The sequence below is a fragment of the Falco peregrinus genome, chromosome 8, assembly GCF_023634155.1.
Source record: "Falco peregrinus isolate bFalPer1 chromosome 8, bFalPer1.pri, whole genome shotgun sequence".
NCBI lineage: Eukaryota > Metazoa > Chordata > Aves > Falconiformes > Falconidae > Falco > Falco peregrinus.
In genome coordinates this window covers 45,769,782-45,795,194 of record NC_073728.1, presented here as the reverse complement: position 1 = coordinate 45,795,194, position 25,413 = coordinate 45,769,782, and the positions used below count along the sequence as shown (strand labels likewise).

General features: G+C 58.2%; 2 protein-coding genes across 7 annotated transcripts in view; one reads left to right on the top strand and one right to left on the bottom strand.

Annotated features, from left to right (window-relative positions):
- LOC114010764 (uncharacterized) overlaps positions 1-25,328 on the bottom strand; it is a 36,291-nt gene extending 10,963 nt beyond the window's left edge. Inside the window, exons 1-3 of one of the 6 annotated variants that reach the window (XR_008748379.1) lie at positions 25,025-25,282; positions 1,544-1,590; positions 413-929 (exon numbers count right to left, since the gene is read on the bottom strand). The gene's annotated coding sequence lies outside the window, so the exon portion shown is untranslated. Of the gene's footprint in view, positions 1-412; positions 2,459-25,024 lie in introns of those variants that run through there. The other 5 variants (XR_003552405.2, XR_008748378.1, XR_008748380.1 and 2 more) reach the window with 5 other exon arrangements.
- On the top strand, positions 2,457-21,590 carry LOC101912262 (START domain-containing protein 10-like). Its single transcript, XM_005232348.3, has 6 exons — positions 2,457-14,469; positions 17,797-17,944; positions 18,063-18,166; positions 18,283-18,400; positions 18,690-18,742; positions 19,069-21,590. Exons 1-6 carry the CDS (start codon positions 14,305-14,307, stop codon positions 19,279-19,281), a joined length of 801 nt encoding a protein of 266 aa, XP_005232405.1. The 5' UTR covers positions 2,457-14,304; the 3' UTR covers positions 19,282-21,590.
- Positions 25,329-25,413: the final 85 nt, after the last annotated feature.

Sequence of the window (25,413 nt, the reverse complement as noted above, 5' to 3'; positions counted from 1 at the left end):
CCAAATTAACTTTACTTTCTGGCTAGCAGTCAGTGCAAAACCTACCAGCCAAGGCATGCAGCACCCTGCGCCCTCTCGATGCTCACCATCCCCCAGTCCCTGGGATGCTGGCATCTGGGACACAGTATAACGGCCAGGCAGCACGGAGACCCAAAGATGGCAGAGCCAGGGATGTTCCCTCCTCCTGGAGTGGTACAGGCAGAGAGAGGGCAGCGGGCAGAGGCGGAGGCCAGCAGCATCCACCTCATGCCTTTTAATAAAACATGAATTAGGTGCCAACGCGTATTAGATTCACTTCCCCGGTGACAGAAAATCAAAGGCTTCTCCCATCTTTTCTAGAGGCGCGTTCCTGATTGATCTGGAAGAAGCAGCTCAGTGCGAGGGAAGGAGTCTATACACACCGAAACAGCTCTTTAATTTCTTAATTTAATATCTGACACGTAAAGATTCTCATTAAGCCAGTCAATGAAGCCTGGAAATACAATTTTCGTGCAAACTGTCGCTATCATAACTTACACGAAACTTCAGATGGTGCCCTGTAAGCGGTGTGATTAAAACCATTCATCTTCCCTGTCAGTCGCCTGCTCCCACTCTCCCCCCAGCCCCCAGCCCTGCACCACCCGTGCCTGCCACGGCTGGCCAGCCTTGGCACCGCATGGGGCTGGTGGGTGCCACCGTGGCCATGGGCATCCAGCTGATGCTCGACAGCTGCATCCCGGGTGGGATCCTGCAGGAGCACCAGGGCAGTGCTCTCTGGACCAGGCAGACAGGGGGGTACTGGCAGCATGCTGGGCAGCACCCCACCAGGCACAGCCTTCGCAGTGGGCCCTCAAGCCCTGAAATCCCCCCACTGGGGCATGCGCAGGAGGGAGACGATTTCTGAAGATGCTAATTAGGCAAATTAATTCCTGTTGAGTCAAAGCCCTTCTCTGCCTTAGAAAAAAAAAAAAAAAAAGCTACTTACTTCAGTGCTGATTAAATCCCAAATATCGAGACAAGGATTAGACCTGAGACTATTCCTTGGGGGTGCTCCCCACCAGCTGCTCCCAGTGAGTGCCTGCCTGGCACCATGCAGGCACACTGAGGAAGGGGCTGGCAGGGACTGAGGTTTGCACTGGGACATGAGCCACTGAATTACTCCAGAGGCTGTTGTTCCTCACACCAGCACCAGGCAGAGCATTAGCTGGGCTTGTTGCACCTGCATTGGCTGAGGAAGAGGATGGTAAAGATGCATGGGTGCAGGGCACCACCTGGGCACAGGGCACGTGGCACATTCTCTGCCATGGAGAAGCCTTGCTGAGCCTCAGGGTGCTCTCTGAAACCACCCATGAGAGGGTGATGGGCAGCTGTCCCATCCTCACCAGGCCCTGAGGGTGGATTGAACAATTTCTCAGGCTTTTCTGCTTCTGTCTGCCCTTCATCCCCCTCTCCCCAATCCAGGCCTGCTGAGCTTTTCAGCTCCAAGAAAACTCCAGAAATTTCCCAGCAGCTGGAAACTCAGTACTGGACACCAGGCTGAGGAAGAAAAGCCACTTCAGGGGACTCAGCAAACACTGCTGGATCTGTCTCACCACGGGTGTTGCATCGCACCTGGTTAGGGGAGGGAAATAATTCACTGGCAGCATTTGTCACCTAAATTTCTGTCCCAGCAGCTGGTGTCCAGCAGAGGAGAAAAGCCAGTGACAGGGTAGCAGAGAAAGGGACTCGTGAGCATCACCAGCTGCCCGGTCCTTGGGTTTCTGCAGTCAGCGCTGGTGCAGCCCCATGTGGGGCACGGCGCCATGGCACAGCCGCTTTGCTGGTGGTGCCAGTGGATAGCGGGTATCAGACACTGTCCCCCAGACCCAAAGCATGCAGCTTCCCCCTGCCTGCCCTTCCACTGGGGAGGGAGCATATTCCTGCGGGGATGGGTTCCCCAGGTACCCCAGCCAAGGTCCAACTGCCGTGTCTGGTCACTGAAGGATGCTCTGGTGAGGTGAAGGCTAGGAAGAGCCTCCAGCATATTCTGGTACTGCAATTGCCCCAGAGGTGTGACAGCTCCGGGAGGAGGAAAGTGGCCAAGCAGGTACCAGTGGGGTCACCCAGCTCTGCCTCTTCCCCCTGGGCTGCAAGCTTGGATGACTTTGACTCCAGTCTCTCACAAGAGATGAAATCTGCCCTGAACAGCATGGGCACCCACCTCAGCCCAGTCATGCCAGCTGAGGCACTTCGTGGGTCCTGTACCCAGGGCACCCTGACGGGGTGGGTGGCCCCTAGGGAAAGGCTCTGAAGGACACAGCACCCAGTGCCTGCGCATCGCACTGGCAGAGCAGCTTTCCTTGTCTTTCTTCTGTGTGTTATCTCAAGACGTCGGAGCTGCCAGCTCCTGCCAGCACTCGCGCAGCCTGACGTCGGTGCAGCTTGAAAGTGCGCGTGGCGTGTTTGATGTCAGGATTACCGGCTGGGTGTATTGTAAATGCTAAAATGAAATAAGAAGATTAGAGAAGAAAAGCGCCGCTCCGCAGTGTGCGCCTGCTGATTGCCTCCCGCTGGATCTTCTGCGGCTGGCGGGGGGCGCGGAGACCCAGCCCGGTGGCAATCATGCAGCAGAGGCAGCGGTGCCATGGAAAGGGTTAAAATGGTCCAAGCATCTTCCACTGTGGCTGGTGCTGCCTGCCACCCAGGCATGAACCCAGCTGGGGCAAGAGGCAGGATGGACCCCTTCCCAGCTGCCAGGGTGCCAGGCTCCCTGATGCTCTGGCTCACATTAAGTGTTCACTGGCTGCTCCTGCTGTCTCCCAGCCCGAGTCCCAAGTCTCCCAGCAAGTGGCCCCACATCAGCCCTGTCTTGCCCAGCCCTGGGCCAAGGCATGGTGGGGCAGTGGGGTCACATGGGGCTGGGTGGGTGCCTACAGCCTCGCAGGGAAGGTGAGTGAGTTCTGCATCCCTTCCCAATGTGCTGCATTCCTTCCCAGGAAATCGAGGCACAGCTGTGTCCCAGCCTTGGGAGCTGGCTTTTAGGGGGAAAAAGGCTTGTACATCCTCGGAAGTGAGTGACAACCTTCTGCAGGTCTTGCCAGGGGAATTTGGGGGTCTCCAAAGGGCAGGTGAGTGCTCTTTTCTCCCCCACTCAAGTGGCAGGACATTCTTAACCATCTGAACCCAGACGTAGCAGTGGGCAGCTCCACACCCCTCCTGCACCCTCCCCCTCCTCACACCAGCCTCTACCAAGCAGAGAAGGAGGCCAGCAGGCCACGACCCCACGGGCAAGTGTGAGAGCCAGAGGGGATGGAGGGGGAGCTGGGGCAGGGGTCGGGCACTGCTGAGCCACTCTCCATCTCCTGCTGACAGCAGCACGCCCCTGAGCATCTCCGCCAGCACCCTGGGACCCAGTCCCACACACACGAGCCTGTGTGTGGGCAGGAGGGCAGGGGGCACTGAATTTCAGCAGCAGGATGATTAGTCTTCATTTTCAGCTGTGCCCTTGGCCTCAGCTTGTCTTGCTGGGCCCTGCTGCCAGTGCTGGAGGAAGAGGAAGAAGAGGAAGAGGAGAAGGAGGCTACAGCATGCTCCCCGCAGCACTTCTTGTGCTGATCCTGCAGGATGCCAAGCTGGGCACAGGCAGCAGCACATGGGGCACAGGGCTCAGCCTCACACATGAAGCCCCCCATCCTCCCTGGCAGAACAAGTCCCACGTTTGCAGCTCCTCCCAGTATGGCAGAGCACCCTCCCCATGAATCCCTACTGACAGTGATCCCCACCTAGCCAGGGGACAGCTTGTACCCCAAGAGGGATGCGGGATCCCCCACCCACACTCTGCCACAGCAGCACCCCCAGGACTGCACCCAGCATCCCACATCCTGCAGCAGGGCGCATCCCATGCAACAGTGCATCCTCTACCCACTGCCGTGCCCAGCACTAGCACCACAGCCTGCCCAGGCAGGCCAGCATGCGTCCCGGCAGCCCTGCAGCCGACAGGGCAGAGGAAAGCCAAGCACCAGCCGCCTCTGAGGAAATTTCCCTTCCCTGCAGCAAGGACCAGCAAGCAGGCTGGTGGCTGGCCCCATGCTGTAACTGTGCAGCTACCTGTCTTCCCCACCCCCCCTTATCTCTTGCATCTGTTCCCAACCAAAGCATCGTTTCAATCCCTTCGGGAGAAGGTTGTTCTCCCCCTGCCACCAAATGCTATTGTTTTTCCGAGGCGTGGCAGCTCAGCAGCAGCAGCTCAGCACCTGCCTGCGCCAGCTCTGCTCAGACACGTGTGGGCAAGCGCCTCGAGCGAGCCCCTACTCAGCTCCCTCCTGCTGAAAGCAGAGCTGATTTCATCCCCACAGCAAAGCACTGGGCTGTAGGCGGGAAGATGGGGCTGGCAACCCCCGAGGGAGAGGGCGACTGGGGAATTGACTCCCTTTCTGATGCCCAGTTTGGTGTTGGCAGCGCTCGGTGCCCCGGTTAATGTCTGCATGGGGCTGCTGGGTGGGTGAGACCCATCACAATGCCCATGTACGTCCTCCATCCCCCAGGTTTTGCTGCCAGCTCCAATGTCCCTCTGGGCTGAGCTCAACCCTGCCCTGCATCACCCTAGGTGGGTGCAGATCCCCCCTTGCCCCCCACCCCAACCTGGATGTGCCAGGGACAGCTGAGTCTGGCTTCCTCCCCTGCGGGACTCACCCATACACATTGCCATGGGGCCTCTGCTGCTTCTGTGCAATTATTGAGATTTAATTGCCTGTAAACAGATCCCCGGCAGCCCAGAGCTGCCATGGGAAGTTGCTGGAGTCCAGAAAAGGGAATGGGAAAAGGGAATCGTAGCAACTGTTGCCACGGCTGGACTGGCCATTCCCAAAACTTGACCACAGCAAGGAGGGGCTGGCCATATGGCCATGTCCTCCTGCCCTCAGTGCCACCATCACCACTCTCCCACAGTGCTGAGTGGCATGGGGCTCAGCATCCCACAGAGAGCCCCTGCACTGGGACGTGGCTGCATTTGGGGTCCCATGGAGAGGCTGCACTGACAGCAGGCTGCCAGGGCTGGGGGAGGTCCTTGCCCCCCCTCTCTGTGTGACCCCCAGGCTGGGCATGCACACGTCTGCATGGCACTAATGAAGTCTGCAAAGGTCAGGGCTCAGGGTATCAGCAGGCAGTTTCTGTAAATGCTATTTTCTAGCTCAGTGCCCTGTAACTCTTTCTGACAGTTGTGCTTAAATAAAACAAACAGAACATTTTAATCACCCCCGCACACCGCCCCCAGGCACTGCTCCCTGCCCCTAGGACAGCTCGCTGCGCCCCTGTCCATCGCAGCCCCACCCCGCGCCCTTCCCCCTGGCAGAGGACAGCATGAACACCCAAGGGTGTCCAGCAGTGCACCTGGGGGCTGTCCCCAGGATGGCACTACAGCATGGAGACTAATGTCACAGCAGGGCAGGAGTGGGACACACCTCTGTCCCAAGAGGACATGGCATCGGTGGTGCAAGGTGGGCTCGGTGCAGCAGCTGTGCCCTACTCACTGCTCAGCTAGCAATGGGAGAGGTCCCAAGGCACCAATATGCACACGTGTGTGTGTTGACATGTGCCCATGTGTGTGCAGATCCATGCTTGCAAGTGCAGATGTGTGAGTGCACATGTAAGTGTGTAATCCTGTGTCTGAGTACATAGGGATGCATGCGCACATATGCATATATATATATATATTATGCATATATATATATATTTATATATGTGCATGTCTGCATGTGTGTGCACACATGTACCTGAGTGTAGGCATGCCTGTGCATGAGCATCCATGCATGTAACTGTGCATTCATGTACAGAAATGTCTGTGCCAAACATCCACAGATGGCTATACGTGTGTATAAGACTGCACATGCATGCAGGTGTGTTTGCACACACTGCATCTACGTGTCAAAGTGCACACGTGTGTGTGTGTGTGCATGCGTACCACCTCCTCACCCCATGCAGTGGAAGCAGGTCTTGTCACTGCAATCACAGGGAAGTTTTGCTTAAGCCCGGGTGAGGGATGGGGCTGGGCGAGGGAGCAGTGGCAGCAGCGGCAGTTGGAGCGGCACGCATCCGCACCAGAGATAAGTTCCTGCCACAAAGTTTTCTTTCCCTGCTAATTTTCTGATTAGCTCCTGTCTGATGCGTCGGCAGCAGCGCTCCACGGAGCTTATTCAAAGGCGGCGTAATCTTTCTAAGCAGTGAACAGGGGGCAGGGACGCCATTCAGCTCCCAGCAGACAGAGCCGTGCGTCTGGAGGTAATAACTCTTCAGGGACTTGCAGCCGAGCGCTGACAAGCCGCCGGGAGGGCTGTGGAAATCCTTTCTGCGGATGAGCCAAGAGGATTCTCCTGCTATCCCCTAAAGCCTGCGTGTCACCTAGTCCAATAAAAGGCATTATCGGGAAGGTGGCATTTTGTTCTGGCGTATCTCAGGCCTCCAGCCCAGCCTTGGCTCTGCTGGCTTTGCATGAGAAGGGGAGGCTTAGGGCACAGTGGGTGCTGCCTGCCAGGGATGCTGCTGGGTGGGGGGCTGCAAAACACTTTCTGTGTCCCCCAGCAGAAGAGGGGTTGGGGAGCACAGCTGTGCCTGCTCTCCATCCTGCGCCTTTGCTGGCCCACAGCCACCCAGCGCTGCACCTGCAGGCTGGGTATCTCCTGCCCCAGGGACAGCAGCAGCAGTGCACTGGATCTCAGCACACCCATCCGCTTTCCTGTCTGCCTTAGAGGAGGTATGAGGTGGAGGGCTGGGGAGTTTGGGGGGTTCAGAGCAGTTGGGGGGACCCAGCATCTTTGGTGTGCAGATGTCTCAGCCCCATCCTGGTCCATCCCTCAGCCAGAGGTGATACTGGGTCACCCCAGGGGACCTTCCTAGCCGTGGGGGTGCTGGGCACCTGGTAACCACAGCCCCATCTCCAGGGAGTGTGTCCCCAGGGCTGGGGAGGGCATCCGGAAGGGGGTGCACCAAGGCTGTGCTGGGGGTAACATGCACCTCATGGTGCAGGAGGTCATCCTGGGGTGGTCCTGGTTGTCCCATGTCCTCTGGATCCTGCCTGGTCCTGGACACCACAGGAGCTGCCAACCTGTGGCATTACCTGCTGCAACCAGGCCCCCAGGGATGGGGCATGTGCTGGGCCATGGTGATCAGGTGGTGCCAATGCCTGAGGGGACACACCAGCCCTAACCCCCGAGTTAGCAGGGGGCTTCCCTGCTGCTACCCACTGTGGCACAGCCCCAGGGTAGAGGGGGATCGTCCACGTGCAGAGTGGGCAGCATGGGGGGGACACACGACCCATCCTGATGTGATCGGCTAATTTACCGTGCTGCTTGTGCCCTGCACTAGCCAATAACTATGAAATGATGTGGAGATTTGCAGCCAAACCCTCTCATAAAGAGATTTAGGAGGGTGACGAAGATAATTAAACATCCTTCCCCAAGTATTGACTTGCAGTTGAAAGGGGGAAAAATAACTACATTTTTCACAGTCCTTTTAAATCATCCTGGTGCCCAGCTGGGGCACTGTGCAAACAAGCCCTGGCCTGGTGGCTGTGGGGCTGCGAGCACCACAGCCCTCTCTGCCAGGCTGGGAAAAGCGTGGTGGAGCAGAGGAGGAGTCTGGGCAGCTGGGGGCTGGCGCAGGGTCCTGGGCTGGCAGCAGGCAGCACAGGCAGGGAAGGATGCTCCAGAGCAAACAAGGCAAGGGTGACACAAGGGTGGCTGTCCCCTGAACAGTTAAGCTAAAATGAGCAGTGTAGGGCAGTGGGAGAGCTGAGGAAGAAGAAACATGCAGCCAGACTACAGGGACAGTGATAGGAGCCAAGAGGGGGAACAGGATGCAACAAAGAGGCTTAGGAGAGAGGAGTGGGGGGCTTAAGGACAGGTCCTTGAGGAGCATCCAGGTACATGCTAAAGCAGCTGCAGTTTGCATACGTGGGTCTGCACACACATAGAGCATGCTTGCACACCACTCTGTGTGTGTCTGCACGTGTACGTGCATGGGTGCATGGGTGCTCAGTGCCTCTGGGCTGCCCTGGGCCGCCAGCTCGTGCACTGCTGAGCTGTGAGTGCATGTCTTGCCAGCTGCATGTACCGCCATGTGTGCACTGCCACGTGTGGGCTGGTGAGTTGGGCACATGTGGGCGGCTGACATGCATGTCCAGACATGTCATTGTTGTGTCGTCTGTGTTAGCGACAGCTTCTGTGCCACCAGTTGGATGGAGGAGTCACAGGCACCTGCTGGATGTCCATGCATGTAGCAGGATCCCATAAGCACGTCACTACTCCACAGCTGCATCCACGCATGCACTTGCCTTATATCACTGCATCACACATGCAGTGCATGGCCATTTCTGTGCTGTGTATCACTGCGATATGTGGGATGCAGGTAGCTGGAGGAGCATCCTGGGGCAGGACCCCACTCTGGCATGATGACCCCAGTTGTAGGAGGACACAGAGGAGCGGCAGAGAGGTATGCAGAAGATATATGGAGTCACATCACCCAAGGGACCTTCTGACCCATCTTCAATGGGACAGATATGCTGTGGGATGTACCTCCCTGGCCTCTGTGCCCCAGGGAGCACACCCCATGCATCGTCCTCCACCGGGTCTCCTGAGGGCAGAGCTGAAGCCAAAACTCATGGCAGGGTGAGCAGGGAACACCCACTTTTCCATGTCGCTGTTTGCTGTGCCAGCCCCTGGGAATGTTCCTGGCAGCCTCCCCACCACCTTCTCATGCTTTGTCATTGGTGCCACCTGGCTTTGCCAGCACAGATGCTCTGAACCCCCTGACCTGCCTTTCCCAGGGGAAGATGGTGCTCCCCCACTCCCCATCACCCTGGGAAATGATGCCAGAGATGAGACTGTGTCCCTGCACAGGGGACAGAGAAGGGACCCGGCAGGGCTGGATACCCCAGCCGTGCTGGATCCCAGCCTCCAAGGAGCTGCTGTGTGCAAGCCCCAAAACACACACCTTTCCCTGACACCAGAATCTTCCAAAGTAGCACAAAAAGGTCTGTACTAAAACATACAGGAGCTGGTGGTCCCCAGGTGCAGGGTGCCAGTGCTGCCCCTGCCCTGTCCCCCTCTCTGGGAGGTCTCGGGGTGGCTGGGGAGGCCACTGTGGATGGGCTTGGCTGTTCAGACCCTGCCAGGAGCTGGAAGGATGCAATGGCAGTGCAGGGCTGGAGCAAGGCAGAAGAGGAAAGTTTCTGGGGCTTCATCCCATTCTCTGCTTCACAGAAAAACTGACGGCAGGGGAGGGGGGCCCGGGGGTGTCTCTGTGTTCCTTGGCACTGGGAGGAGTGTGCCCCTAGCGTGCCCACTGCCCTGGGTACCTTTAACTGGGTCTAGTAATACCAAGTGTCCCAAGAGCCTGAAACTGAAGTGCAAATCACTCAAACCCTCAGGTTTGACCTGGCAAGACTGGGCGGCTCCTGGGGTGCCAAAACCAGCACAGAGCAGCAGGGGGAAGGGGATTGTGAAGCCTCCCCCGATGCCCCCCTGGAGGAGGGCGGGGGGGGGGGGGGGGGGGGGGAGCAGCCAGGTGAGCAGCCAGCAGCCAGCACCCACCTGCACCCACCTGGCACTGGCGTGGGGAACCCGGGTCAGAAGCAGCCCCAGCCATCACCTCCGGCTCCGTGGGCGAGCTGGTGGCATCGGCGTTTTGCTGGGGGACATCTCACGTCCGCTGGCACGGCACGGCTCCTCACCCTATCCCTCGGCTTCTCCCCCCCGCGGTCGCCCGGGCCGTGTGGCTGTCGCTGTCGTCCGTGGAGCACGCGTGACACCCAGTGGGCGAGCACCAGACTGCACACGCCGGGCGAGAGGCACAGCCCGGAGCAGGGTCCCTGGGTGCGGTGGCCCTGGACTGGGGGTGTCACCCATGCGGGGGACATTGTCCTGCGGGGAATGGTGTGGCCGTGCCCGAGGGACCTGAAGTTGGGTTTTAACTTGGTTGGGTCGGATGGGCACATGGCAAGGGGGCCTGCATCCCCAAGGCTCTGGGGTCTCTCCAGGCACCCATGGGTCCCTGCAGCCCTGGGGCTTGGGGTCTCACCAGGGCCCCTTGAGGCTCCCTGCAGCCCCAGGGTGTTTTATTCAGCCTTGCACCATTCCTGGGTCAGGCTCTTGCTCTTCCCTGGCTTTGTTGCTTCTCCCTGTGTCCCTCAAAGGAGAGGCAGCCTAGCCAGAGCTAGCGTGACCTGATGTTTCTCAGGGCTTAATACCTTCCTGCTCCCATCCTGGGACAATCTGCACCTCACAGCCACGATCTCCTAATGCCATGTGGCAGCTGTAATCCTTCATAACTGCTCCAGCTGGGTTTTTCCAGGCTGGGAAACTCTCAGCCTATCTTTAGCTTTTCCTCCTCTCTCTCTTGTTCATTCCCCAGGAGATAAACCCTGGTGCAACAAGAATCTGAAGGGAGCCAGCTCTGTGGCTCACATAAAGCCAAAGCAGAACTATTTTCTGTAAGAAAACCATTTTTCATTTCAATTTGTAAAGGCTTTCAAAGCTGATTCTCACAGGAGCAGGAGTGGTCTCTACAGAGGGGATTGGATGCTCTTCTCCAGCTCTGGAGGAGCTGAAAGCTCATCCTGCTGAGGCATCCAAGCTCGTTAACAGAGCTGTGAACACTCACATGCAAAGCCCTGCAACCCCACTCCCAGCATGTCAATCTCACATGCCAGCTCTAGACTCTGTAAAGACACTTGGAGAGTTTAGAAATTTGCTCTGAAGAATGAAAGGAAGAGGAAAGGACCAGAAAGTCTTTGTTCAGACACAGCTGGGACAGGGAGCTGAGTCTTCCTCACCATACCCTAAGCAGGACCCCTGCATGCCCTGGCCCCACCAGGCTCTGGAGAGGCCCCTGCTCATGAAGCTGGTGGCTGTGGGGGATGCAGGGATCCCAGGGGATGCTGATGTGACGGTCCTCTGTGTCATCCCCCACTGCCCATGCACAGTGACAAAATGTGGCCAAGAGCAGGACCCTGCATGCTCCCAGCAGACGGACCCATCTCTGCAGCACCCTAGAAGAGCATCCCAGAGATGGGACAACCTTGTGAAGGGCAAACCTGTCTCCTGATGTTGCATTTCTCACTTAGAATGGCACCGACATGGAGCACAGCTATACTGTCAGCCTAGGGAATGTAACTCCATGCCAGCTATGGGGCCACCACAAGCTGCCAGTGTCCCATAGCCAAGGAAAGCCAGTATCCAACTAAACCGGGTGTAATGAGCCACTGCCAGCTACTGGATGCTGCAGGGCAGTGGTGTGACACTACTAAACCCAGGGTGCAGGTTCAGCCAGCCCTGACAGTAGGGCCTGGAAGGAACCATGCAACAGGGATACGCCCAGAGCCCAGCCAGCTCCCTGCTAACAGATACTTGTGCAAAATGAGCCTATCAAGTCCATCTTCCTCAGGTTCAGGTCTTGCTAGGGTGGTAGCTCTGATGCCTCCAGAGAAGCATCCCTTATTTCCTCCCTCCCTGCTGACACTTCCTCCATAGAGGATGGGAAGAATGGGGCTGTCATACCATGGGGACACACCACAAAATTGTTCCTGAGACAGCCACTGCCTGGCTGGAAACTCAGGGTGGCTCCAGCCATAGGACATTTGATAGTCAATGTTCATAAAGAGAAGTAAAACAAGATGTGACAGAGACAAGGTCACATTAATGTCTGGATTTATATTCGCTACAGTCACCTTCATCTCTCTACCTTGGGGTGTGCAGAGTCCCAGCGGCATCACCCAGACCTTAGAGTGGTAAATGAGTGGGCAGTGGTAAATGAGGTTGTTATGAGCCCTGAGCAAGGGCAAGTGGGTCAGAGGAATGCATCTCAGCTCAGCTGTGCCTTGCACGGGACATGTGATGGTGACCAGCAAGCTCTTGGGTGGCTGCACTGTCATCTAGCTTCAACACTGGCCCCAAGGGCTGATGCAGAAGAGAAGAAAGCACTTCCATTCAAGTTTCCAGCCTGCCCAACCAATTCTCCCATTAATCAGGTACAGCGAGAAACGTGGCCAGGCAGGGCTAGTTCCCGCTTCAGTGATGCTGGCTAAGCATTCTGCTCCTTCCCTTGCAGCCAGTTGGAGCTCCTTCATCCCCAGGACTGCAGTGTCCTCCCTTCTTTAACCCCATGGACACACTTTGGAGCTGCAAAGCCCCCAGGCTTGGGTCCTACTTTTCCCCATGCATCCATGCATTGACTTTCCAGGCCGTGTCTGGCTCTTGCAGGGACTGGGGTGATTGCCAATGCTTGCGTGTGGACACACAGGGGTGCACATGCTCACACACACACGGTCCTGTGCACCCCATGGGACACTACAGCAATGGCATTAGACAGCTCTAGACCATAAATCTGTCTGGCCTGGCTTGCTCCCTGCTGTGCAGCCCCAAGGTCATCCCAAGGACTTTCCTCTGCACCGTCCCCAACTTGAGATCTGCCACTCCCTGCCCACTGCGGCAGCTCTTTAACGAAGCGTGGCGCTTGGCAGCTCTGCCTCAGGGGCAGACAACCACAGCACCCAGAGCAGCCCAAGCTGTGAAACGTGCAGCCCTGTGATGAGCTGGCATGCATGGAGGGCAGCTGCTCAGCCCACCATGCTACAGCATGAGCAGCTGCAGGCAGTGGCAGGTAGCATTCCTTGCCAGGCAAGACTTCGTGAGCAGCTGCAGCTCTCCATCTTTCTCCCTGCTGTCCCTTCCATGAGTTTTTGCCCATCCCTTGATGCCCAGCTGGCAGCTGGTCTCAAGCAGGGTACCCCAGGGTCAGTACTGGGGCCATGTTCCCCATCCTCATCAGAGGGTCAGTTGAAGAGGCAAGTGTACCGTTGCCTTGCAGGTGAGGCTAAACTAGCGCCAATGGGTGTGCAGCAAATAGTGGAGCCTCAGTACAAGTGGACCCCAGGAAACTCACAATTTGGGTCAACAGAAACCTGTGGACATCAACAAGATGGGCCAGATAACCCCAGATTTCACCCAGGCTAGGGACCAAAGGACTCAGCAGGGTCCCAGCGAAAAGGACCTGGGACAAGGTCCTGGACAAGAGGCTGAACAAATGGGGCAAGCTGCATCCTGGGCGACATGAGGAGTGTAGTTAGCAGCCTGAGAGAAGGAGTTGTCCCCTCTGCACAACACCAGGGAATCTCCAGCAGGGTGTTGTGCCCAGATTGGCCCCCCAGTTCAGGGAGAAGTGGAGGAGCTGGAGAGGGACCAGTAGATGCTACTGGCAGGGCTGGGACCTGGGACTACAAGAAGGGTGAGTTGGGATCTACCAGCATCATGCAGCTACCTGGAGGACAGATGCAAAGGTGACAGAGCCAATCTCTCTTACTAGGGCATGAGATATAACAAAGGACAGCAGACATTAATTGCAACTTCAGGTTGGATGGTAGGGGTTTTTGTTTGTTTTTTTCCTGGGGAGCTAGTGTAGCTGTGCGACGTGCCACCAGGGAGGTGGGGCAAGTCCATACTTCAAGACACAGCTGGGTAAAGCCATGGGTGACATTTGCTGGTGGTCTTTCTGCTCCAAGTGGGAGGATGGGCTAGAGACCCCCAGGAGTCCCTTCCCACACCAGCATCACCAGGATCCTGCAAGTCCAGTGAGGGGCAACCTCCCCACCTGCAAATTCTTTCCCTTCCCCACACCAGGAGCCCACCCCACAGATCCAGGACACCTTGACAGCCAAGGTCCTGTGCACTGGACCGTGGCCCCATCCCTGGCATGCCAAGATCTGTGCTGACCCACACCCTGCCGATGCTGAGCCCATCGCCTCTGCCGCGCTGCTGGGAGGCCTGGCTGCTGCTCCTGGCAGGTGATCAGCTGATCCCGCCAGCGAGCTGGTGCTGCAAAGTCAGGCACAGAGATTGCCAGCGTGCCAGCGAGGGGGGAGCAGGGCCAGCAGGGCCGGGGGGCTTGGGGAGCCAGGGGCAGCTCTACCCTGAAAGCCAAGCTACCTGCATGCTGCTACCTGCTGAATAATAGAGGAGCTGACAGCCAGGCGGAGAGAAATGCGATCCCGGTTAGCCGGCCGGGGAAGACATCTGAGCCGCCAGCAGCTGCGATAGTAACTGCAGGGAAGGAGCCTTCCTCCCCGCTGCTCTGTGCCGTGCAGCGTGGCCGGGGTGGCTCAGGTCCCTGCCCATCCCGGTGTGCCTTGGGCAGCCAGTGCCCACTCGCGGGGCACGGGCTGAGGGCGCGGAGGATGATGTGAGCTGCAGCAGGGACCCAGCAAGGCACAGCTCAAGGGCAGAGCCAGGTTTCCCAGGAGGCAAGGCAGGAGCCTGCCTGCAGCCAGTGCCTGTGCCCTGGGTCCAGCAGCTCAGCCCCATGTCCAGAGGAGGGGACATGGTTTATATCCCAGATGACTCCGACTTCAGCTCCTTCAGGGATCAGTGCGAGAGCCTGGAAGGCTGGCACTGTCGGTATAACAAGGCTGGCGTGACCGTGTGGAGTCAGGGGCAGGAGGAAAGCTGCACCGTGCAGAAAATCAAGGTAAGCAGATGCCTGCAGCTGCGGGACCACCAGCCCTTTCCTACCTCAGCTGCATGCCAGGCTGCTCCCTGAGGGTCCCTGGGGTGCTGGCCCATCCTGTGCACCCTGGTACAGCCTGCCTGGGGGTGCTTCTGCCTGGAATGCCAGGGCTGGCAGGGTTAGTTACCCAGAGGTGCTTCCCCAGCTGGCAAGCTGCTCTGCAGGCTCTCACTGCCTGCCCCATGGCTTTAGCCTCTCGACCTGCTGGGATGCCCACTGCAGCATCCTGCCGTGTGTGTACGCGTGTGGGTTCACATTGCAGCTGCCCTTGATCCAGACCCAGGCAGGAAGGCCCTAGGATCGATTACGTTATGGAGATGGCCTTGTCAGGAGCCCCTGGCATGCAACTGGCTGGCGGGATGCCTCCCTGGTGCCTCTCCCCTAGCCATGCCATTCTGGAGCACGTCACCTCACATCCTGCACTGGATGAGCATCTCAGAGAGTTTAAAAGCCCCCATGTGCTGTGTCGGGAGGTTTATTGCTTGCCAGTGGCCAGATCTGGGATGCTGCAGAGGGACTAGCGAGGTTCAACCATCCCTCAGGTTGTTCCACCTTGCTACTCATCTACATGGCACCAGTGACACTGCCAGGTGACCCTGAGTACATAAAGAGGTTACAGGGTGCTGGGAGAACAGGGCAGGGGAGCCCTGTGTGGGAACATCCTGAAGGCCAGTGCTTGGCTCCATGGCCAGTATCACGGGCAGGGCTTTGGCTTTTCTGGCAACTGAGGATCAGGACTGCCAGGCAGGGATGGGATCCTGCTAGGCAAGTAGGGCCAGAGCATCTTACCTACGGGACAGCCAACCTGATAAAGAAAGCTTTCAACTAGGAGTGTCAGGGAAGGGTTAATACAGCCTGAAGAGGAGGGAAGGCATGGGGAGGTGGTGAGTAGGGGAATGGGGTATGGTATAGCTGGAGGAGGCTCTTGCACTGCTCTTCTGAACACAGAGTAACTGACAGCCCGTCTCAGCTGTGTCAGCGCATGCAGCTAAGGAGGCACAACAAGGAGCTGGGCACATGATTGCAATGCTGCCTTGGATGAAGGCCCTTCAGGGCCAAGGTGAGGAGGAGGAGGAGTGGCAGTGGCACTCTCTGCAGAGGTGTATCTGCAATACATACCACCTTGACACCATAAGCCAGGGAAGAGCTTCTGGGCTAGGATCAAGGAGCACTTAAGGCACTTGGCATGCACAAGTATGCAGGACCAGGCCAGAGGGGTCTGGCCAACATCTCTTTGAAAAGTCTTGGTGACTGCAGGAGGTCCCTGGTAACTAGGAAGAAGTAAACGTCACATCCATCTTCCAGAAGGGCAAGAAGGATGCTGCAGGGCGCTATGGGCTGCTGTGTCACCAACATCCCTGGGATGGTGATGGAGAACATCCTTTTGGAAGCCATGTCCTAAAGGACAAGGGCAGTGGTAACAGCAGTAGGGACTACCAAGGACAAATAATGCTTGACCAGCCTGCTTGCCTCCTGCAATGAGAGGACTGGCTGTGTGGGTATGAGGAGAGCAGTGAAAACCCTGTACCTCAGATTTGGTAGAGCTTTTGACAAGGTTTCCCATAGTGTCTTTGTCACCACATTGGTGAGATCTGGACTGGAGAAGTGGTTGATGAGAGTAGAAAACCAGCTCACCACCAGGCTCATAGCATGGTAGTCAGCAGTACAGGATCCAGATGGTGGCTAGTTGCCCAGTCCCACCCTGTTACTGGGATGATGGGATCGATTTTCCTCTCAGTGAGAGTGCAGGTAGCACTGAAGCATGGAGAGCATTTGAAGTGCTGGAGACAAGAATGCTGCTCATCGTGACCTGGACAGGCTGGAGGGACAGGCTGGCAGAAGCCTCATGAAGTCCAGCCAAATTCAGACAAGCACAGCACAGCAGAGGGGATACAGTTACATCCCCTTTTGCCACCACCAAGCCCTGCACAGAAAGAGGACCCCAGGCAGGAGCAGGGAGGTCTGAACACCATTGCCCAGCCTGGTTCATTGCAATTAATACCTCCTTAATGTAGCTTTTCCCTGCTCAGAAGAGGGTCTGCACATGGTGCAGGGGTTAGCACTGCCCAGGGATCCTTTCTGAAATGTGGGATGGAGGATGCCACCCAGTCTGTGAGGGAGAGCTGAGCTGCACAGGCTGGAGCTTGGGGGTCAGAAGAGCCCCAGTCTTTCCATTAGTTCAGGCGTAACCTGGTGAGTCCCTGAGCAGCTGGAGCTTTGGGTTTTTTTCACCTGAATTCACTGTGGATGATCTGGGTTTGGGCTGTCTGTTTTCTCCATCCCAGCTGGCCACCTGCTGCACCTGGTGCAGCTGTTGCATAGCCGCTGCTCATCCATGGCTGGAGGGACAGGCTCTAGTGGGCAAGCCTGAGATGGTGCCGCTGTGATAAAACACAGGTTCCAGAAGCCCAGGAGGACCATGAGCTCCACCTCTGGCTGGAAGCACCCTTCACCCTGCAGCAGCAGCAGCACCAGACCCAGCTGGGAGGGGGTGGCTGGGGAGGGGGGAACAGGAGGAAGGGGATGGGTGCTTCCACACTCTCCTCCACAGTGCCCCAAGGAGTCCAACACATCTCCAAGCCTGTCCTGGGCACGAGTCCAGCACACCAGGCAGAAACCATCACGCAGGCCATCGGGAAAAGCTTGCCCGAGATTGATGGGACCTGCAACGTTCAGAGGGCCATCTCCAATTACACGGCACTGCTGAACATCTCATCAAAGATGCAAGGCCTCTAACGAGGAGCAGATGACATCTCCTTCCTCCCGGCATTGAGTGGAGGGGGGCAGCTGGCTTCATCAATAATGCACTTGCCAGTGCGGCTGGGCAGCTCCATGGCTCCAGTTACAGCCTGGGGCCGGCCAACCTTCCTGGTCTGGACCCCACACCTGACACCATTGTGCCAGGGCAGGAGCATCCCTTTGCTTGCCCTGCAGGAACACGGGGTGAGGGGACAGGGTTGGACTCAGGGAACCCAGGCACCAGAGCCTGGACCACGAGACAGCTCCATTTGAGGGCAGAGAGTCCTTCTGCCCCTGCTGCCCTCCTGCCTCTGCACTGTGCTGCACGCTGGCAGTGGGGCCAGTGGCTCTGCCTGGGCTGTCCTGAAGCAGCAGTGTGCCCTGCACCATGTGTGCAGAGCATCCTCCACAGCACACGTAGCTTTGTAGCAGCACAGGGGCAAGCCAGCGCATGCAGGAACAGCCTAAAGTCCTTGTCCCCAGATAGGCACAGCTCCGTGCTCAGTGGGTGGGTGCTGCCCCCCTGCCCGACTGCCCGTCTCCCCACAGACTCGCATCTCCTGCAAGGATGTCCCTGCCGAGACGCTCTACGATGTGCTGCATGACACCCACTACCGCAAGAAATGGGACTCGAACATGATCGAGACCTATGACATCGGGCGCCTGACTGTTAACGCCGATGTGGGATACTACTCCTGTGAGCAGCCCCCAGCCCCTGGGGACACCCAGGGTTCCCCTCACTGACCCCACAGCCCCGTGCATGGGTGTGGGGCTGTGGGGGCAATGGGTTGGGGTGTAACAGGGTCTGTCTGCAGGGAAATGCCCAAGCCCCCTGAAGAACCGGGATTTCGTCACCCTGCGCTCCTGGCTGCCCCTGGGCAATGACTACATGATCATCAACTACAGCGTCAAGCACCCGGTGAGACCCCAGCCAGCCCCAGCCCTGCCAGGGGGGCTGGCCCCATGGGCCAACAGCACAGGCAGGGCTGGGGAGCGTATGGGGCAGGCTCTGAGGTCCACGGCATCTTTCTGCAGAAATACCCACCCCGGAAGGATTTTGTGAGGGCCGTGTCCCTGCAGACAGGTTACCTGATCAAGGCAAATGGTGCCAGTGCCTGCATCCTCTATTATCTCACCCAGGTGGACCCTCGCGGTGAGTGGCAGCAGGATGGGAGGGTACAGCATGCCTCCTGGGGGATGGGTCCCATTATACCCCGAGAGCTCACCCACCATGGGTCTCTATCATCCAGGGGCCCAAAGGGCACTGGGAAGTAAGGACAACCCAGGGAAGAAGGGTGTTCCCTCCAAGGCCACAGCATGTGGCAGGTTCCAGCAGCCCTGGGGGGGGAGGTGTCAGTCTGGCATGGGGTGCTGCAGGCTTATGGTGCCTCCTCTGGGGCTGGCCCAGATCAGCTGAGTGACAGGGCTCTGGGCTTTTGCAGGATCGCTGCCAAAGTGGGTGGTGAACCGCGTCTCCCAGTTTGTGGCACCAAAGGTAAGCAGGGTGTGTGGCCGGTGGTGGGATGCATAGATGCATCAGGCATGAGGTGCCCTGAGCTAGCCCCCTAGGTAGGGGCAGGATGGGTGCTGGGTGACCCAGGGCTCTCAGGACAGGTACTGGGTGACCCAGGGCTTGCAGGGTGTGTCCTGGGCATGCTGGTGGGGCTGTGTGGTCTGAGCCAGGCACCCATCCCATCCCCTCCCAGGACCCCCAAAAAGCTAGCATCGCGGGAGCTGGGAGCTATGCCTACAGACCAGAGTGGCTCCATCCCCCCTGGGGACTTGGGGCACCATGACGGCCTGGACCCACTCTGCCCACAGGCGATGAAGAAGATCTACAAGGCTGGGCTGAAGTACCCGGAGTGGAAACACAAGCACAACCCAGGATACAAGCCCTGGGTGTACCCAGAGCAGAACACGCTGCCCAGTGTCAGCCTGGCCGAGCTCTCAGTGCAGCACGCTGACTCGCTGGAGAACATCGATGAGACGGGGCTGTCCGAGGACCACCTGAGCACCAGTGACCACGAGGCCTGAGCCCTCACCACAGCCCTCTCACCAGGCTCCCCCTCATGACCAAGGCTTAGCAGCCAGGGGGCACAGGCAGGAATTTTGCCCCCTGAGCCCAAATAGTCATGTCTGCTCTCCAACTCCTTCACCATAGACCTCCCTACCCAGGCAGCAGGATACTGTCCCATGGGAACCTGCAGCACGGGTGGTGGGAAGAGGGAGGACAGGCACCTTGGTCCCCCCTTGCACCAATGGTGGCCCATGGAGATGTCCCTGTGCAGGAGGTAGAGCTGGCAGTGGGAGCGGGTGCCCCAGGGAGAGGCTGGGCAAGTCAAAAGAGGGGGAACCCTTGATGTGCTGAGTAGGAGCTTTCCAGGTACCAGGATATCCCTTTGCCACTGTAAGACCTTCTAGGGGTGTCCCTCAAATGGCCAGAAGTGGGGAGTCTGTACGGGTCCTGCCCATGCTTTGCAGGAGCACAGAACTGACCCTCTCTGGCTTGAGGTCCAGCTCTGCCAGCCCCGCAATCAGGCTGGACCCACTCCAGCCCACCAAGCCCCCGAACAGGCTTTGTGTGACACCCCCCCACAACTCAGGGAGCCCTCCCAGGTCCTCTCCTGGGCATCAGGCTCACTTCTGCAGGGTGGCTGTAGCCCAGCTGGCTCTGGGGACCCCTTACCCAGGTGGTGTTTGGGAGGTGGGGTGGGATTTTCCTCGCAGTGGGGTCTCGGGCAGCCTCTGTTCCCACTCACTCAGTGTTTGCTGCTGCTGTGGTTTCTGGCACAATAATAAAGGGATTGGTGTGTGTGCGAGAGAGCTTCAGCATGGGATGGGGAGGACGCTGGCACTGCACCCACCCTGAGGCTGTCCAGGCACTAGGTCCTGGCTTGGACAGGAGGGCCAGTCCAGCCACGCTGTCCCAGCACCTAGGGGTGACCCTCAGCAGGGAGCGAGGTGGCCAGTGGTGGAGCAGGAGAAGCGGATGCTGGGCTCTACACACCCACGCACATGTGGGTGAGCGTGCATGGGACCAGGGCAGCTTCCACCAGACAATGGGAAGTTAGTCTAGACAGCCACTGCTGGGGGAATACACTGACAAATGTTGCATTTTTCTATCCACTGCCAGGCTCCAAGACTGCCTGCAGCTGCTGGGCTCCTGCCCCAGATGGCTTTAAGCCTGATCTGTGCAAGGCAAATGCAAACAGGGCCGTCACTGCTGACAGTGCCATGGTGCTCAGCTCCAGACCTGTCCCAGCAAGGTAAAGACTAGTGGACATGGCCGGGATGTGGCAGCTGCCCTCACAGCAGAGCCCTGCCTCGGCAGTGCGGGGGGGGCACAGCCCTCTGGCAGCCGCTCAGGGCTTGCAGCCTGCCCAGAGCCACCCACCACCGTGGCTTTTGGGGACCCTCTGACCCACCCAGCCTCACACCCCCTGGTCACCCCAAACCCCAAACCGAGCTGCAAGTGCTGTTGCACTATGCTGGCTTCCCCAACATCTTGTGTTTCTCCCTGGTTTGTCCAGATGCTGACCCCAGCATCCCAGGTGCAGATGCTCACTGTCCCCCTTTAGCTACCCTGTTAGGTCACGTATGTTCCCTGTGCTGCTCCATGGAGACATCAAATGCACATGTCTTACTGCAGAGAGTGCTGGGGAGGCAAGAGGAGGTCCTGGCCATTGGGCAGACAGCTCCCACGGTTTGCAGCTGGGCTGGCTGTACAAGCAGAACAGGGGCAAGAAGCACCTTCACAGGGAAAATGTGGAAAACCCAAGGGCAGGAGATGTGCAGCCTCCCCCTCACAGTGCACGGGGCTCACGGCAAGGGGAGCAGTCTCTCCCTGCCCTGCGCCACTCCCACCACCTCAGTAGACTGAGGGCACAGCAGCAGGGAGGATTTTACCTGTGAAGACACGTCCCAGCCCCAAACTGCCCCAATAACACTTTGCAATAATGGTGATAGGGCTGAGCAGGGAACTGTGGCCAGAGCAAAGGCGAGAAACACCCCCGGGTGCTGCCCTGATGAGTACAGAGGTCACTGGCACCCTGAGCCCGCAGGGTGCTGGGGTGAAGACCACCCCACACGGCCCCAGTGCTGCAGAAAGCAGCCCCATCTCTCCTCATTCCCTGGATGTTTCTCTGCAGCAGCCAGGCTGCTGTGGGGCTATTTTTAGCCAGCCCTAAGTAGGTGTGAGGAGCTGCTGCTGCCTGAGCACCAAGAGCCGGCAGGGAGTCCCCACTCCCCAGCCAGCCCCAGGGAAAACTGTGCCAGGGTTGGTGACATCTCAGCCCAGGATGCTGCCCAAAATGGCCAGGATGGCAGTGGCATCAAGTAGAAGATGAGGGCCACTGGGGCAGCAGGGACGCTGGTCCGCATCCAGCACTGGGCTGTAGCAGAGCTCCTGGCCCCCAGCATCACCCTGGCTGGGGAGCAGGGTGAAACCTGTGCAGCTGGAGAGGGGGGCTGCCTCGGACCCTGTGGGTGCCAGGAGCCCCAACATCGTGATTTCTTAGTGAATGATGTGCCACTGCTGGGTTTCCTGTGGCACAAACAGGAAGGGAGCCATGCACTGGCATACCCAAGCGCCTGAGTTAAGGGAGGCAGCAGACAGGCTATGGGGGGACTGGAGCCCCCTCAGTGCCCTCACCGGGATGCTGGGGGAGCAGGTGGCGACAGCCCAGGGGTGATGGCCACGTACATGGGGGCTGCAGCTCCACACAAGAGCCCAGCTGGATGGCTCTTCCTGCCTGGCCATGAGCAGAGAGGAGCCGCCCCACAATGCAGAGATTGGAAAGGAAACGGGAAGCTGCTGCTGGACGGGAGATTAGCCCAGAGGCAGTGATGTCCGCCAGTACCCTGATGGATGGGGGGCAGAGGGAGTGTGGCATAGGCCCCCCACCCTGGCCGCACAGAGGTCCACAGTCCACTCCAGTGCCCCCAGTATCAAACATGCCCCAGATGGAGGGGGATGTGATTCCATCCCTGGCATCTCATGCTTTGCATCCCTAAACTCATGGATAGGCCCTGGGCAGCTCTCACCCCCACCACCCACACTGGGAACCTGAGCCCAACAGGGAGCTCCCCAGCAGTCTATCTTATCTCATGGAATGGCCACCATCAGAGCTCTTGCCTGGAGAGGTCCAGCAGGATTCAAAGCCCAACAGCCTCTACCTTCCTGCTCCACACTCCTCCACCAAGCCCTGCCAGGGGCTCAGCTCTCTGCCAAGCCCAAGACAACCCTCTGGGCTTGGTCCCAACCCCACATTTCCAGCTGTCCAATGTGACATTTGCCCTCTAAGTATGAGGCCTGAGTGTCCCTCACTCTGTCCTGATCCCAAGAGGTGCTCCCACCATCACTGCACATGTCCCCCAGCACAATCCAGCATGGGTGGGGCTGAAGATAGAGCAAAGGCTGCCCCAGAGAGCAGCAAAGGGTGATGGCTAGGGATGGATGGATGGATGGATAGAGAGATGGATAGATAGATAGACAGACAGATAGACAGACAGATAGATGGAAGAAGGAAGGGAGGGAGCAAGGGAGGGAAGAAAGAGTGGGTAGAGGGAGGAAGGGAGGGAGGGAGGGAGGGAGGGAGCAAGGGAGGGAGGGAGGGAGAGAGGGGAAAATGAATGGAGGGATGAAGGGAAGAATGGATGGATGGATGGATGGATGGGCAGACAGCTGGACACATGGACCTTGAGGCACAGTGTCATGCTTCCCAGAAAGGGGAAGGACTAACAGGCCAATGTGCTGGAAGGATCCAACCTTTACTTTGATCTTCATTTCATCTAGCCCTTGCCAGCATCTTCTTGAAGCCAAATCCTCCAGCCTAAGGGGTGTTTTATGATTCTGCCCATCTGCCTTTTCCAGGGAGCAGGCAAGAGCTTCCTGCTGTGCAAACCCGTAGATATGGCAGAGCTCTCTGTCTCTGCCCAAGGAGGCTAGCATCTAAATATGGATTGCATCAGAGGTTAGTAGACACCAGAGATCAAACAGAGGCTTTGAAACCTGTGCTGTAGAAAGTGGGCTAATATGAAGCCTTCAGCAAACAACCCAGCCGCAGCATTCATGTAATGGCTGCCAGTGCCCCAGCACTCTGCTGTGCCCTGCTTCCCCCTGACACAGCCCTGTGCCAGCTGTCTGTCTCCAAGATGGTCCCATGGCTGGGGGATGACCCAGCTTGGGCTGTCCTCCTGGCTGAGCCCTGAGAAGGGACAGTCTCTGCAGGCAGCCGGGTGCTGGGGCTCAGCAGAGGTGCTTGAGCAGGGGTTTCCCCCCTGCCAGGGGAACCAAGCTCCAGTCCTGACACTTAAGTGACTGTGGAGGTAGAAGGGACCAGGGGAGAAGTTTTGCTGCACTGAACTGGCCTGTCAGCAGCCATCAGGATGTGGGTTGTGGGGACTGGGCCCTGCTCTTAATCATGCTGGACCATCAGATGGGACTGCAACTTGCCACTCTGGGGATGTCCCAGGTTGTCCCTTCCACCCTCGGACAAAGTTTCCCTCCCCAGCAGCTCATCTCTGCCCTCCCAGCACACAGGGAGGAGCACCACTCCCAGCAGCAGAGTATGAGGGCTCTATAGAGGTGCTGCAGGGTGCCAAACAGTGGTGAGCCAAGATCTGGCCCCACACAGGAGTCTGCTTCACCGGTGCTAATGCCTCCAGCATGGCAGGATGGAAACAATGGCATGCTGGCTGCAACCAGCATTACCAGCACCCTTTGTCCTGCCCCTCCAGCCACTCACACCACAGACCTCAGCAACCATCTTGTGAGCAGCAGTGCTTATATTTAGCCAAACAGCTTCCCCTAAGAGGCAGAAGGCCAGCAGGATGGCACAGTCTGTGGTGCAGAGCCAGAGGGTCCCTGCACATCCTGAGGGTCCCTGTGCACCCTGTCTCCAAAACTCACCCACAGGGTGGTCCATGGGGCAACCCGTGCCATCCCCAGTCCCAGGGATGTGTCACTCCCTGCCGAAGCAGCTGGCAGGGAAGGGGGAGGAAGGCAAAACTGATGCTGGGCTCATGCCGATTTCTGCTTCTGCTTTGCAGGCGCAAAGTGTGATAAAGGAGAAGCTGCCTTTCTGCACCTAGCTGCACGCACAAACACTTGTATGGGGCGGCCCTTCCACACCAGGGGCTCCTGCCACTCCCAGCCCCCAGCAAAGACTTTTGGGGGCATCACTGGGGCAGGGAAGGACAAGCGTGGATTGAAGCAAGGGGGTCCCCAGAGAGCTGGACCCTCACAGGGCAGGGAGCAGTTATCAGTCTTGCCACCAGGCGTGGGGAAGGGCTGAAGGGTGTTGTGAGATATCAGCCTTGGACAGACTCCATGTGCAAGGTTCGGTAACAGCAGAGCCGGACTAACTGCCAGCTCCCCTGGGGCTCTTGCAAAAAGCATTGCATTAAAGGCAGCCTGGTCATCTGGTAGTGAATGTACAGGCTCTTGGCAGGAGAGAAACCCTCCCAATATCCCCCTGCCACCCCAGACCACACTGCCATCCATCCTGCCCCTCAGCTCACTCCACATCACCCTCTTCATGGGGTACCAGCAGGGGGGAGTGTGGGGGGGTGTGCTCTATCCCCAGCATCCCTACAGCACAGGGGAGGCTTCTGTGTTCCAGACATTTCATCCAACCAGCCCCAGTACCAGCCCTTCCAAGTTCCCTCATTAGCATGAACATTTTAACCTGTTTTCTCCAATTTGGCAACACCTTCCCAGCACCTGCACCCTGCTCAGTCCCAAGCCACGGTGGATATAGTGAATATCTCCTCTTACCTGCAGCCGGAAGCAGAAACAGCAGGTGGAGCCGAATGCACCCAAGAACTTCAAACATCTCCCTCTGCAGTGCAGCCTTGGAGTGTGAGCCTCAGGGACCTGGTTCCCCCCATGGCAATGCACGTCCGAGGGCTCGTGGCAGGGAGCAGGACCCTGGCTAGGAAGGTGAGAGAAGGCGCGTGAGTGAGTGAGTGAGTGGGGAGGTTGGGGGCAGCCCCCAAAAGAGGGCAGAGCCTGGCTGAGGGGCAGGACACAGGGCAGCCAGACCAGGGGCCAAGCACAGGGCACGGTGATGCCTGGGAAGGGGCAGGACGGGAGGGTGGGACAGGGATGCGAACCAGAGGGTTGGCCTGGAGGAGGGACCGGCAGTGGGAGGCGTGGGCTGGGTG

Coding starts and splice junctions, on each gene's coding strand:
- LOC101912262 (XM_005232348.3), top strand. CDS start 14,305: ATGTCCAGAGGAGGGGACATGGTTTATATCCCAGATGACTCCGACTTC. Junction 14,470..17,796: donor GCACCGTGCAGAAAATCAAG/GTAAGCAGATGC, acceptor GTCTCCCCACAG/ACTCGCATCTCCTGCAAGGA. Junction 18,401..18,689: donor CACCCAGGTGGACCCTCGCG/GTGAGTGGCAGC, acceptor GGGCTTTTGCAG/GATCGCTGCCAAAGTGGGTG.